The sequence below is a fragment of the Vicia villosa genome, linkage group LG7 (genome assembly GCF_029867415.1).
Source record: "Vicia villosa cultivar HV-30 ecotype Madison, WI linkage group LG7, Vvil1.0, whole genome shotgun sequence".
NCBI lineage: Eukaryota > Viridiplantae > Streptophyta > Magnoliopsida > Fabales > Fabaceae > Vicia > Vicia villosa.
Genome location: NC_081186.1, coordinates 114670212 through 114685091, shown reverse-complemented (window position 1 = coordinate 114685091; position 14880 = coordinate 114670212). Strand labels below are relative to the sequence as shown.

General features: G+C 35.9%; 1 protein-coding gene and 1 long non-coding RNA gene across 2 annotated transcripts; both read right to left on the bottom strand.

Moving 5' to 3' along the window:
- Positions 1-7009: 7009 nt before the first annotated feature.
- Positions 7010-7929, bottom strand: LOC131618333 (uncharacterized). Its single transcript, XM_058889576.1, has 3 exons — positions 7736-7929; positions 7588-7649; positions 7010-7330 (listed from the first exon to the last, which is right to left on the bottom strand). Exons 1-3 carry the CDS (start codon positions 7791-7793, stop codon positions 7205-7207), a joined length of 246 nt encoding a protein of 81 aa, XP_058745559.1. The 5' UTR covers positions 7794-7929; the 3' UTR covers positions 7010-7204.
- A 1228-nt stretch (positions 7930-9157) lies between these two features.
- Positions 9158-9876, bottom strand: LOC131618331 (uncharacterized). The gene is made up of 3 exons (XR_009288802.1): positions 9697-9876; positions 9549-9610; positions 9158-9245 (listed from the first exon to the last, which is right to left on the bottom strand). It is a non-coding gene; the product is annotated as an uncharacterized LOC131618331 (long non-coding RNA).
- Positions 9877-14880: the final 5004 nt, after the last annotated feature.

Sequence of the window (14880 nt, the reverse complement as noted above, 5' to 3'; positions counted from 1 at the left end):
TATTTATATAACATTCAAAGCAATATAGTCCATACAAAAACTTCAGTGCAATCTCTACCATACACAAGTGTCGATACAATATCGACCATACAAATGTTTCGAAGCATTAAAGTCCATACAAAAGTGTCAATCATCATGAAGTCCAACTAATGGTTCTTGCGAATCTACATGTTGCCTCTTTAGTGTTTGTACTCTAACTTCGTGTTTCCAATGCCTTATGTGACCCACATATGTTGTTTGTCATTCTCTTTCACCCTCACTAAAGTGACATTTCCAACATTAGGTGACTAGCGGCAATGGAAAATCTTTCCTCAACTTCAATTGAACCCAATGAAAATTGTTGATAAAGCCAACTATAATAAGCTTATATTTACACAAAGACATAGTTGGAGATAACTTAAGCGGGAAGAAGGTGATGTTCATGTTCGTGGACAAGGTAACCAGTATAATATTGTATCTATAATAAATAGAATAACCCATATCAAGGATAATCATTCATTTGCCACGCCCATAGACACCCAAGCTAAATATTCTTAATGAATTCCTAACATTTGAAATTGAGTCGTAGAATAATTTAGAATACATATCATTGTTGTGAAAAACTTCACCATCTAATTGCATTTGAATCATTGACCAAGACTCCTCTCCCCCTATAAGCCATCACCAATAGCACGAAAACCAAATATTTCCTCAAACTTTACTTTATAATATGTTCAATGTAGTAAAGCAAAAATACAGGAAATTGTTAGAAGCAAATGTGTCTTGAAGACATAGTAGACGATTGACTTGTGGAAAGTTTCCTATATGATATTTGGAATAGTTGGCTTGTTGAGCCTTGTCAGACATAAATGTGCTCCCAATACGAAGAATCACAGTGCACATCACCCCTTTGCCCTCCCTATTTGCTCTTTTTTGCCACTTTTTGGACTTAAACTTCACAGATGGCACACACATAGAATTTGTACAAGGATATGTAAGTCTACACATTTTTTATTCAAGACCAACTGAGGAATAATATCTAAGGTGGTGAAGTACTTCTTCATATCTTCACATTCCCCGTTTAAGTCTAATTGTGTCTCACTTTCTTCTAAATTCATGCTCTTCAGTATAGAATTGCCTTTAAAATTTATGAATGGCATCCAAGGTAAAATGCCCCATTGTACTTGAAGAGATTCAATTTCAAATTCACAAGGGAGATTGTGAGTTTTCTTAATAAAACATCCACGTGCAACCTTGTTATACCTACTTATTTCACTTTTTCAAACTATTTTGCAATGTGGTGTTTACCATGTCTTAACACAAAGTAATGCAATCTTGCATAAAAAAAGAGTATTATATTGATGCTTAATGAACACAATACTTTCATGAAATGATACTTTAATTTCACCAAGATACATTTTCAACGAGGATTTAATCGCATCCCAGTTTCTATAGATATCCCCTCTACTAGTTTGCAATATGTTTTTAAGTCTCTAATGAGCAGACTCAATCTTATAAATATTATAATATATGTTAAAAAAAATAAATCTATTCACATAATGACTTTAAAATCATGTTAAATATCTATGTGTTTATTGTCATGTTCTCTAAGTAAGTGACTTGGTTGGTCCATGTAATAATAATATTTTTCTTTGTAGTGAGACACCAATGTTTGATTATCAAAATTATTGTGAAAAGTCTAACCAATCTAAGAATTTGTAGATGGATTCAAACACTCCAAAAAAATTGATGTATGAGACAAATAACAATCACAACCAAAATAAATTGTCATATGCAACACAATAAACTAGTAACTTTTAAGGAGTAAAGACAAATCCACAACATGGTAAAAGAAGATAAAACAAGAACACAAAGAATATTCTGTACCCAAATCGATCAAACTGATTTACTCTGAGAAGAGAAAGATTATATGATTCACTATAATTCCAAAATTTATTATCAGAGATTACAAAAGATTTACAAGAAAATAGTCACTCAAGTTCTAAAGAACAAATCTTATTTTCTACCCAAGTATTTCTCAATCTCTCTAATTCTCTATATTTAAATGACACAAAACCGAGGGGTTTAGAAGTGTTTTCCAATCCCCTTAGATACCTCTAAGAATTTCCCAAATTTCAAATAACTCCAAAGGATTCTTACCTTTGCCTCTCTATATTTCAAGATAAGATCCATAAGAAACGAAAAGATTTTTTCGAAATGAGTAAATCATTATAAAAAAATGGTGGAAGAGGCAAAAATTATATCTTGGAAATGGCTTCGTCTCAAGTCAAGTTAGAACAAAGATGACATCACTCAATGGTTTTTCGCATCTGAATGCGTGTTTAAGAATTCCGGATGCGTAAATATATAGCATATATGCAAGGTCGTCTCAATTTTTTTGAGACCATGTGTATATTAGTCGTGGTTCAACTATGAAAAATAATTAGAGGCCATATTTAACCCCATTTTAATAGTGGCAAGGATTTATAAGGCCTTATTTAGTTGTGCTTTAACCGTAAAAAATTTAAGACCCTCAAAGATGGCCCTACATCTATGCAAGTGCTTAATTTGATCGCGGGTCGCTCGGCCAATTTTCTAAACTTGATCAAAAGTTGATTTACAATTTTGGAGGCTCTCGATCGTCTGCGATTTGATCGATTTCATATGGCGGTTGATATTGTGATGTAGGGGGTGGGGCATACTATTTCTACTGCAGAGTGTGTTGATGTCACCATCTGTTACAATTTGGATAGACAGACTGTTGTTGTCGTGTTGTCATGGTACACCATAGGTAGTTTGATTTTGGGGCAACGCATAATTTCTGGAGTTCTGTTGTATAACTAGCCGGGTAGATTCCATGGATGGTTGGTATCCTAATGTGTTAACATATTTTATATGTAAGCAATCACTTGGAGTTGTGTATTTCTATTGAGTTCAATTTCAATTTTAATTTCAATTCAATTTCAATTCTAATGCAGGATGATGTTATTATGTATTGGTTGCAATTTTTTCTTCCAGATTGATAAATTTTAATTATTATGTATAGGCAAAATAAATAGTTTATTGTCTATTTCTCTCTTTATTTATATTATTAAATTTGTGATTATGAGAAAATTCACTCCCATTCACGTGCCTTTTATGATTCTACACTTCTAATCAAGGTTGGACAAAACCTCACTTCCACCCGAATGAAGACTTTTATTGAACTGCTCCATGATGGTAAAGGATTCTCCTTTCCCGCCTTAAACGCCACCTTATATGTATTCATTCCAAATAGTTTTTTTTCCTCTTCATTTTACTTTTTTTAATAAGAATACTCTAAGAGTATGTGTTATTGTGTTAGTCTTTCTTTTACAAATAGAAAGAGAGTTGGCCTCAAACCTCCTACGAGAAACAAATAACATATGCTACCAGAAATATTAAACCTCAAGACTTTCTCATCTGCCATATATACACAGATGATATTGAGATTATAGGTCAGAAGAGTTGACGGAATATCAGAATTATAAAAGAAAATATATTGTTATTTGAATCGATGTCAGATTTGAAAGTAAATTTTTCAAAAAATTTGTTTATGGAAATCAATGTTCCTCAAGGTTGGGTAGTAGAGTCAAAAAAGATTCTAAATTGTAAAATAGGTTTTGCATCTTTCAATTAAGTCAATATTTCAATAGGGGCGAATTCGAAGAGTAAAAATACTTAAAATAAGGTGATAAAGACAATAAAGTCTAATTATCAAGATGGAAGAATAAACACCTTTCATTTGGTGGTGGGGTAGTTCTATTAGAATCAATCGTGTATGCGGTTCATATTTATTTTCTCTCATTCTTCAAAGTTCGGAGATATATCATTTCTAAAGTAGGGTATATTTTTAAATAGTTTTTGTGAGGAAAGGAAAGTAGAGATAACTAAATTGGGTACGTTGGAAAAAGTATGTATGCATATCTAAAAAAGGGGTTGGCGATTAGAAATTTAAGGGTGTTTAATGTCGCTGTGTTAGGTAAATGGGTTTGCAAAGTAAAAAGTAGAAAGATGGGTTTATGGTATAGGACTTTGGTCGACAAATATGAAACAACACATCTGGAGGTCGTTTTGGGGAGAAGGGATAGATCATTTGGTGGATGGTATTAATCAGATAGCTTTAGATAGTTGGATTCAGAAAGAGGAGTACTCAATACAAAAGGTTTACAAGGGAATAATGTCGGAATTTCAAATTCATTTGAACATTTCTTGTTTTAGGGTTTGGACCAAGGTGATTCCGACAAACGTGCCTAGGATGGTGTGGTGATTGCTTCAAAATAGAATTCTAACTATAACTAATTTACATAGAATGGGTCATTGATTTAAGATTGAGTAGGTATGTTGGTGAATTTGGAGGTGAGGAGTCGGTCTCATCTATTTTTCTGTGTTTTAATTTTGCATGGGGTTCCATTTTTCATGTATTTGGATCATTTGAAAGGCTAGTAACGAAAAGATTTTTTAATGAGAAAATCATTGTTGAAAAAATGATGGAAGAAGCAAAAATTCTGTCTTGAAAATGACTTCATCTATCTGGATGGAAAAAATGATCAAAGATAACATCACCCAATGGTTTATGGGGTGTTTAAGAATTTTGGACGTGTGAATATATGGCATTTATGTGCAGGCACTCAATTTGATCGCCAATCGCTCGGCCAATATGCTAGACTTGGTCAGAGGTTGAGGTACTGCTTTGGAGGCTCTCGATCACATGTGATTTGATTGGTTTCATCTGGTTGTTGATGTTTAGATGTTGATGAGAGCACACTGTTTTGCTGCAAACTGTGTTAGTGTAGCTATCTATTACAATTCAGATAGATAGATAGTTGCTGCCATGGTACAACATAAGTAGTGTGATTTTGGCGCAATGCAGAAATTCTATAGTTCTATTGTATGGTTGCAGTTGGGTAGAGTCCATGGATGGTTGGTCTTCTAATGTGAGACCAAATTTTATATGTAGGCAATCATTAGGAGTTGTGTAACTCTATTCGAGTTCTAATTGTTATTATATATAATTTAAGAAAAAAATTAGTATTTTTCACCATCCAGATTGATAAATGGATAATTTGTGACTTTTAAAAAATAAATGGAAGATATTAGTAACTCAATAGAAATGGATAATTTGTGACTTTTAAGAAATAAGTGGAAGATAACAGTAACTCAATAGAAAATGGGAACTAGGAGAGGAGTAGAATATCACGCAAAGGAGAATTTTTCTTCTCAATGTGCTGACCTTATTTTATCTCTTCAGTGGAATTTTGTGCTCATTTGTCTTAAGTAGGCATGGCAATGGGGCGGGTCGGGGACGGTTTTTATCTTCCCCAAACTCAAACCCGAATTCCCAATCAATCCCCGTTACCCGCCCCAAACCTAAACGGGGATGGGGAATTAAAACCCAAACTCGTCCTTAACGGGTTCGGGTTGGGTTCGGGTATCCCCGCCACCATGTATTTCGTAAAATCAATTTTTTTAATAAAAATATTTACTTTTTCAAAAATCAAATTACATTATAAATAACAAAATAAAACAATCTCAAAAAATTTCATACATATATTTCAAATATTTAAAATAATAAATACAAATCAAATTATTAAAACATTAGCCACATATTTAATAATATAAATTATGAAATATAAATAATAATGTACATATTAAAATAAACGGGGCGGGTTCAGGGACGGGTTCGGGGTGGGTACTAGTGTCCCCATTACCCGACCCATCCCCATGTTTTCTAATCAGGGAAAACCCGAACCCGAACCCAAACCCAGTCGAAGTGGGTTTTCCCAGTCAACTTCGGGGCGGGTTCAGGTGGGTACCAGTGGGTCTAGGTTTTATTGTCATGTCTAGTCTTAAGTTTTGTTTGAGTTCAGTGAAATTTTTCTTCTCATTTGTCAAAGTGTTTTTATATATATATATATATATATATATATATATATATATATATATATATATATATATATATATATATATATATATATATATATATATATATATATATAAACACTTATTTATCATTAAAACATCTATATTTTCTTTAAATTTCCTTTTCCAAAAGCCTCAATTCTCCTCCTAACTCGCAATCAGAGCCAAGAGCCAACTAACTTTGCCATACTTGAACCATCAAAAGCATTTTTTTTCCAGACAAAATAGTTTAGTATTAATTTCTCGCTTTATTTATATTATTAATTTGTGATTATGAGAAAATCCACTCCCATTCACATGCCTTTATGGATCTACACTTCTACTCAGTGCTGGACAGAACCTCACTCCCACCCAAATGAAGACTAATATCCAAATATTTCATCTCTTATTATGCTTAGTGTGACTGTCTAAATATACAAAAGAGATGATAATCCAAAGAATAAAAAGCTAATGCCGAATTCCATCAATTGTGAAAATAAAACTCCTGGAAATTATGCTTTTCAATAAGCCAGTAACATATCTATAAAAAAACAATAATATTCATATATTGCATTCTTTTGAAAAACATGTTTAACTTTCTAATCTAATGCTAATTGGGTATTTTAAGCTTCAATAAGCAATTCTCATAGCTAGGAAGAACATACAATTTGCAGTTCATTAACCTGGCATTCTGATGATAACAAAAATCCATAATACACAGAATTCACCAAACACTGATGTATAACCAGGTTACATGCAGCAGTGTTATCAAATAGCGGCACCATGGCCGCTATAGCGGATATACATGGCGGTTTTGGGCTCGCCGCGATGGTAACTACCGCTCAACATTGCGCGTTTTTCCACCATAATCAGTTATAACAGCACAGCAAAGTGGCCAGTATGGCATAATTTTGGCTCTCCCCCATGGACCGCCATCGACAACAGTAAGTGTACATCTGTATGAGCATGTGTTTAGTTAGACGTCCAACACATTTAGATCGTTTGTGAAACCAAACCAAACACATGCTACACTATATTGGCATGTAATACATTATCAAATCAGACACCCGAAAAAAGGGAATCCTTGAAAAGTTATCCTTTCGGAGGTGAATTTCATGACGTGAATAATTCTGTTTTCCATTCATAACTAGAAAATTTCATCAATGGAAAGATAAAACTAGAAACAAAATTGCGAGAGGACAGAACTACAACCAAATTAGCTATTCCTAACATACATCTCACACCCTCGTAGTCAAATAGCTCAAAACAAAATGCATTAAATTGACGTCACAAAGCTTATGCTTATTTATTTATCAAGCTCCATTGCCTGTGCAGCTTTAGCTTTAGACAAAGCAGATACCTTGGTCTTCACTTTCTTTTTTCCCACCTGAAACCCACTTCCACCCTTCTTTTTCCTGTCACTACCATCAACCTAAACAAATTTTCCCAACAAAATCAAACCATTATTAATCTTAAAAATACACACATTAACCGTCACGACAAAACGGTATCGGCAAATGCCAGTACCAACTATTATCCATCGTTTTAATGCAAAGATTAAATTGTGATTTATTCACACCGCGACGATCGCAATCAGTGTCACAACACCTATACCGACCAAAATCGCAAAAGTCTTTATGGTACTGCAGAGTAGAAAATGAATATGAGGAATCAAAAGGAAGCACTCACTTTCATCTTGTTTTTCTTCGCCTGAAGCTTCTTATCTTTCTTCTCTTTCTCGAGTTTTTCTCCTGAAAAAATGTCACAACTATGAATCAGAAAATGAAAAATCGAAATGAGTTTGCAAATTTTGGGGAACTCAAAAGTGAGAGAGTACTTCGGAGTTCGAATTCGTGTTGCCTCTTTCTCTTTGCGAGATCGTTCTTCTTAGACATTTTTCCTTCGTGTGTTGCAGAATCTCGAAGACGCAGTTGTTTTTCACAAAACCCTAATTCATACAAATTTGGGAAAGACCTAACTCGTAAAGGAAGTTTGGTTATTTAGCATTTGGTACTTCAACTTTACGGTTTTTCGGATTTGGCTTGTGATTTTTCATTTATTTTTAGGGGAGAAAATATATTTACATTTATAATATTTTATAACAAAAAATTTGTAAATACGATGAAAAATGATTAGAAGAAAAAAAAACAATTTCTCAATCCACTCCAGGGAACTCTTATCCACCATGTAAAATTCCAATTTTGCCCCCAACTTTCGTAGATATATTTTCGGAAGCACCCTGAATTTGAAAAAAATGTGTTTCTTACCGTAACGGAAGGAGTGTTCTGTATGTGCATCTACGGAACAGTCTGCTAAATTTTCAAATCATGTTCATTTCACTCAAAAACTCAATTTTGGTTACAATAATATTTTAAAATATAAATGTAAACCTAAAGAGACGCATTTTAAATACAATAGTCGGTAAATAAAAAAAATACATCGTATAAATAATGTCGGTCATAATGTCGAATACATTATCAAAATAATGTCGAATACATCATCAAAGAAAATACAAACATAAAAATAGGCCACAGACATCACTACTGTGTGTGCGTGACATTTTCCTAATGCTCTCCACCACGGCCATCGCCTCCGCCTCTGCGTCCACCACGGCCTCTCATGGCTCTGCCTCTAGTGTCAAGTGCCCCACTAGTCCTAGCACGGTTTCTACTGTATAGAAATGCATATTGTGTCAACCTAATCATAATATCCACCACACGCCTCTGCGCAGATCCCCCAGGGAATAGACCATCTGCAATGGCTCTCAAACCCATGTCAGCTATCTCACGACACCGAGGAAGGAGATCGTGAGCGTGGTCCATCTCAGCCTGATGAGCCTGCAGAATCTCCTCGTGGGCTGGCCTGGGCGGATCTCCAGGTGCAGCGGGCAGCATGTACGGTGTGACACCCTGTAGTACCAGGTGATGTATCCCTCAACGCAGCTCCAATTGCTCTTTGCTCTCGTCGCCCGAGTCTCCTCAGGAACCATGTGATGCTCCCAGTCTGCAAAGACCTCATCTAACTGCCGACGGGTCATGGTGATAGGAGCAGAGACTATAGGGTCGCGAGGTACCATTTATGCGTAGCCAAACTGACGCATGACGCGCTCCAGAAGATATCGTACAAGGATGGTCGAGCTGGTGGCCAACCATCCAGAATACAAAGCTATCTCATCAAAGGGAATCGTCTCCCGGTGCTCAGCATAGCAGTCATATCGTACGTCCTCGGCAGCAATGCGATCAAGTGCGCGCTTGTAGGGTAGACAAAGCAGATACCTTGGTCTTCACTTTCTTTTTTCCCACCTGAAACCCACTTCCACCCTTCTTTTTCCTGTCACTACCATCAACCTAAACAAATTTTCCCAACAAAATCATACCATTATTAATCTTAAAAATACACACATTAAAAATACGGCCGCTGACCACAAATACATAAAAACAGTCGCGACAAAACGGTATCGGCAAATGCCAGTACCAATACCGTTATTCATTGTTTTAATGCTAAAGATTAAATTGTGATTAATTCACACCGCCACGATCGCAACCAGTGTCGCAACACCTATACCACACCTATACCGACCAAAATCGCAAAAGCTTTTACGCAACCGCAGAGCAGAAAATGAATTTGAGGAATCAAAAGGAAGCACTCACTTTCATCTTGTTTTTCTTCGCCTGAAGTTTCTTATCTTTCTTCTCCTTCTCGAGTTTTTCTCCTGAAAAAATGTCACAGCTATGAATCAGAAAATGAAAAATCGAAGTGAGTTTGCAAATTTTGGGGAACTCAAAAGTGAGAGAGTACTTCGGAGTTCGAATTCGTGCTGCCTCTTTCTCTTTGCGAGATCGTTCTTCTTAGACATTTTTCCTTCGTGTGTTGCAGAATTTCGAAGACGCAGTTGTTTTTCACAAAACCCTAATTCATACAAATTTGGGAAAGACCTAACTCGTAAAGGAAGTTTGGTTATTTAGCATTTGGTACTTCAACTTTACGGTTTTTCGGATTTGGCTTGTGATTTTTCATTTATTTTTAGGGGAGAAAATATATTTACATTTATAATATTTTATAACAAAAAATTTGTAAATACGATGAAAAATGATTAGAGAAAAAAAAACAATTTCTCAATCCACTCCAGGGAACTCTTAGCCACCATGTAAAATTTCAATTTTGCCTCCAACTTTTGTAGATGTATTTTCGGAAGCACCATGAATTTGAAAAAAATGTGTTTCTTACCGTAAATGCATTTACGGAAGGAATGTTTTGTATGTGCATCTACGGAACAGTCTGCTAAAATTTCAAACCATGTTCATTTCACTCCAAAACTCAATTTTGGTTACAATTAGATTTTAAAATATAAATGTAAAACTAAAGAGACGCATTTTAAATACAATAGTCGGTAAATAAAAAAATACATAGTATAAATAATGTCGGTCATAATGACGAATACATTATCAAAATAATGTCGAATACATCATCAAAGAAAATACAAACATAAAAATAGGCCACAGACATCACTACTGTGTGTGCGTGACATTTTCCTATTGCTCTCCACCACGGCCCCCGCCTCTGCCTCTGCGTCCACCACGGCCTCTCTTGGCTCTGCCTCTAGTGTCAAGTGCCCCACTAGTCCTAGCACGGTTTCGACTGTATAGAAATGCATCCTGTGCCAGCCTAATCATAGCATCCACCACACGCCTCTACGCAGATCCCCTAGGGAATAGACCATCTGCAATGGCTCTCAAACCCGTGTCAGCTATCTCACGACACCGAGGAAGGAGATCGTGAGTGTGGTCCATCTCAGCCTGATGAGTCTGCAGAATCTCCTCGTGGACTGGTCTGGGCGGATCTCCAGGTGTAGCGGGCAGCATGTACGGTGTGACACCCTGTGGTACCAGGTGATGTGTCCCTCAACGCAGCTCCAGTTGCTCTTTACTCTCATCGTCCGAGCCTCCTCAGGAACCATGTGATGCTCCCAGTCTGCAAAGACCTCATCTAACTGCTGACGGGTCATGGTGATAGGAGCGGAGACTATAGGGTCGCGAGGTACCATCTGTGCGTAGCCAAACTGACGCATGACGCGCTCCGGAAGATATCGTACAAGGATGGTCGAGCTGGTGGCCAATCATCCAGAATACAAAGCTATCTCATCAAAGGGAATCGTCTCCCGGTGCTCAGCATAACAGTCATATCGTACGTCCTCGGCAGCAATGCGATCAAGTGCGCGCTTGTAGGGTAGAGGCTCCTGGTTCCCTCTGCGGGGGCTGAATCTACTGGCACGCGCCATGAGCTCAATGTAAGTCAGCACCTCTTTCCAGCCAATAATGTATGGAAAGTGCTGCAGTGTCCAAGCATGAAAAAAACAGTTATTTTAATTTACTATCACAAATATATAATAAGTAGAAAGGGGATAAGATTGTTACCAATAAAAGGGTACAGCTGTCTGCCACCGTCTTTGCCTTCCATAGGCATCCCTCTCCCAGTCTGCGCAAGACCCGCAATCTTCTGGTCGTGGTTGTAGAACCTCTAGAGATCCCTATCCTGAATTTTTTTTAAAATAAACACAATGCATAATAATAAAATTCATAAACTGAAGAAAAAAAAGTAATTAACAAAGAAAATTTACCTCTCCATCCCATATACGCCTAGCTGCATGATCGGCATACCCTGTCAAAAGGGATGCGTCTATAGGACCTCCAGGGTACCAGATAGGCTTTGGCACTGGCTCATCCTCGTGTCCCGCTGGAAGTGGCAAAGCAGATCTTGTATCGCCCGTCACTGGCACATGCACATGAGTAGAAGTAGAAGTAGTGCCACGACGACGTCTGCGGGGGGTGGCATCTGTGAGGAACCCTTAGCATCATCCCTGGGCCTCCATGAAGTAGTAGTAGACGGGGAAGACCCCTCAACTAGGACAGGTGTAGAATGCCTGGTTGGAGCGGGTGTATCAACTGGAACAGCAACTGAGAGCCCCTCAATTGGGACAGATGTAGAAGTCTTGGCTGGAGCGGGTGTATAAACTGGAACAGCAGTTGAGAGTCCCTCAACTGGGAGAGATGTAGAAGGCCCGGCTGGAGCGAATGTATCAGGTGGAACAACAGCTCCATCAGTCACCTGAGATACTACAAGCGCCCATTCACGCCGCACAGATGTGTGCTGTGCAGTTCTCCCATGTATATCTTTATCCGGACCGTGAGTCATAATATCTACATTGTGATAACATCTACTCAGCTACTATGTATCTATACATAAACAATGATTTATAAATAAACAATAAATTAAAAAAATACTCTTTCCATAGATGCACCTATGGAAGCATCTTAGTTTCAAAATGTATGGGGCTTCCGTAGATGCACCTAGGAAAGCATCTTATTTTCAAAATATATGGTGCTTCCGTAGATGCACCTACGGAATACCCTAATGTTCATCTCTTCCATATGTGCATCTACGGAAGCCCCTAAAGCTCAGAACGCGACAATGGCGTAACAACACTGTTTAGTCACCCAAAAACACCATTTTTTTTATTGATCGTCCAAAATAAACCACAAACAACACATACATTATCTCTAAATAATATCTCTAATCCTATCCAATCATTTCTACACATAAATATCATATTCTAATTCGATTTCAAAATACTCTAAAATAAGTCAAAATGTCGAAAACTTACCGGGTAAATAACGATTTGAAGTTGATGGATGTCTTGATACTTAATCTTGATACTTGATGGCCGAGTGTTTGAGCGCTTGAGAGTGTTTGGGGTTTAGAGAGTTTGAGAGAAAGAAATTTGAAATGAAGAGAATGAGGGAGGGAAAATGTCTGGCGCGAGTTATAACGTCAAACCGTTCCGTTGATGCATTTACAGAATAGTTCCGTAAGTGCATCTACGGAATAAAAACCAATGTTAAACTAAAAAAAAAGGTACTTTTAAAAGTGTATTTACGGAAACACAAAGACAATTTGATCAATTCAATAGTGCGTAAGAAAACCATGGAATGTTATAAAAAATTGTTATAAAAAAAATCAATCTAAAGTTAAAATTATAAAATGATTTTTACAACTTCAAGGAATAAATGTTAGAGGGTAGAAATATACACATCACCGTCGATGTTTTATGTGAGGGTAATAGAAAGAAAAAAAACTTTGACCTAAAACTCTTGTCCTCTTTATCTATACTTAGAGTAGTATGTCTCATATAAAATTGTAGAAAAGTCCATGTACATGAAAAGTATGACAACTGTAATAACACATTAGAACACAATTAATTGAGCATGAGAAATTATGTTGGAGTTGCTAAACGCACAATCATTTCGTGTTTTCCCTAAAGCAAGACACCTACAAATTAAAATGTTGCATAAACATCATTATGTGGAAAAGATAAGCTACAAATCTCAATGAATATGATAAAAAAAATTCAATATTTTTTTTCTTTTCTAAAATATAATAGTAATTTAAAAAGGCATTTCTTAAGCATATCCACATGTCGTCAATTCTTCATTCGGAGATGGTCACGTACAGTTGATTATGTTTACCTTGAGGTATATATAGTTAACTCGGTTGACTTTTGCATATAAGATCATGTTTTTAAGGGTTAGTGATTATATTAGACTTCATGTTTAAGTGGTCAAATTGAATCTTGCCCAAATAATTTTTTTAGGACTCAATTATTTATCTAAGAGCACATGATCATCTCTTTTTCATATAGATGATTAAAATTGTTGTACATCTGAAAACAAACACATTAGAGTATTAAATATATTAATCATATTTTATCATAAAAACTCCACAATTATGAGTTATTGTTCTTCAAATCATTTTTTGTTCAACAATCTTTCATTTTACTTGCAAAAAGCTTAGAGGGCGGTGTTTGTAAGGTTCCTCGTAATCTAAGCTAAGTTTACAAAAATTACCTTCTAGTGTGTGAAAATTTGTGTTGATTAGATTCGTAACGTAAATTTATTGTAATTTAAATATTAGCCAATATTCACGTCCGGTTCAACTTGTTTCTAGTTATAATCTTAATAGACAAATACACATTGATTTAGCTCATATTTATCACTTTGCATGCACATTATAACATTATACTTTTCTTCCCCTTTTTATCATCAATAAAAAAATTTAAAGAGAGAAAATAAAAATATACAATTTAAAAAGATTTTGGAATAAAAATAAAAAAATTAACAAAAATAAATAAGGAACAACAATAAGTGAAAAATAAAATATTTTCATTGATTTACACAAAGCATTACATTTCAAAATATCCTTTAAATGATCAAACAACAAAAAGACAAATAAAGACACGCTACAATAGATACACAACCAAAGGTCTAGTCTTCAAGCAAATGGCGTTGAAAACGGTTGAGGTGGAACCCAAAATATGTGTTGTTTAACTCGAAAAGGTACAAAAATCATGTTATGTCTCTATTTATCATTAACAAAGGTGAATTATCAGAAAATAATGAACCTCGATCAATAGAGTTAGAGCTAAGAGGAGATGGACAAGATGAAGATGAAAAAGATGAATGAGTGTCTTAATTGTTGATTGGGGTGCAGCCATTGAAGAACATTCATTTGACTCTAAAGCGTTGTTTGGGTTATGTGGTGGTGGTAGCGGTATTAGTAAAGCTTATGAGCTTGTCCAACTTACATTGGCGGTGAAAATGTGATAAGAGCAAAAAAATAGTTATTTTTGTATATAGTTTTGCGGCACTTATCGACTCTTTTATCTCATTGTGTGTGTGAATACGCGTGTTTTTGTTATATTTGTACATAATACATTTTATTTGAGTTTTGATTCATTTATGTGCCATTTAATAGTTTTCATTCATTTTATAGGTATTGTTGCATATTGGAGTCTCGAGCAATAAAGTATCAAAGACACGGCTTCAAGGATGCAATTTTGGAGCAATAAAAAGGAAAAATTCGGCAGAGCCCACTAAGCCCAAGTTGTAGCGCGCTACTACTTTCCTTCGAGAGACAGAATTGTTTTCT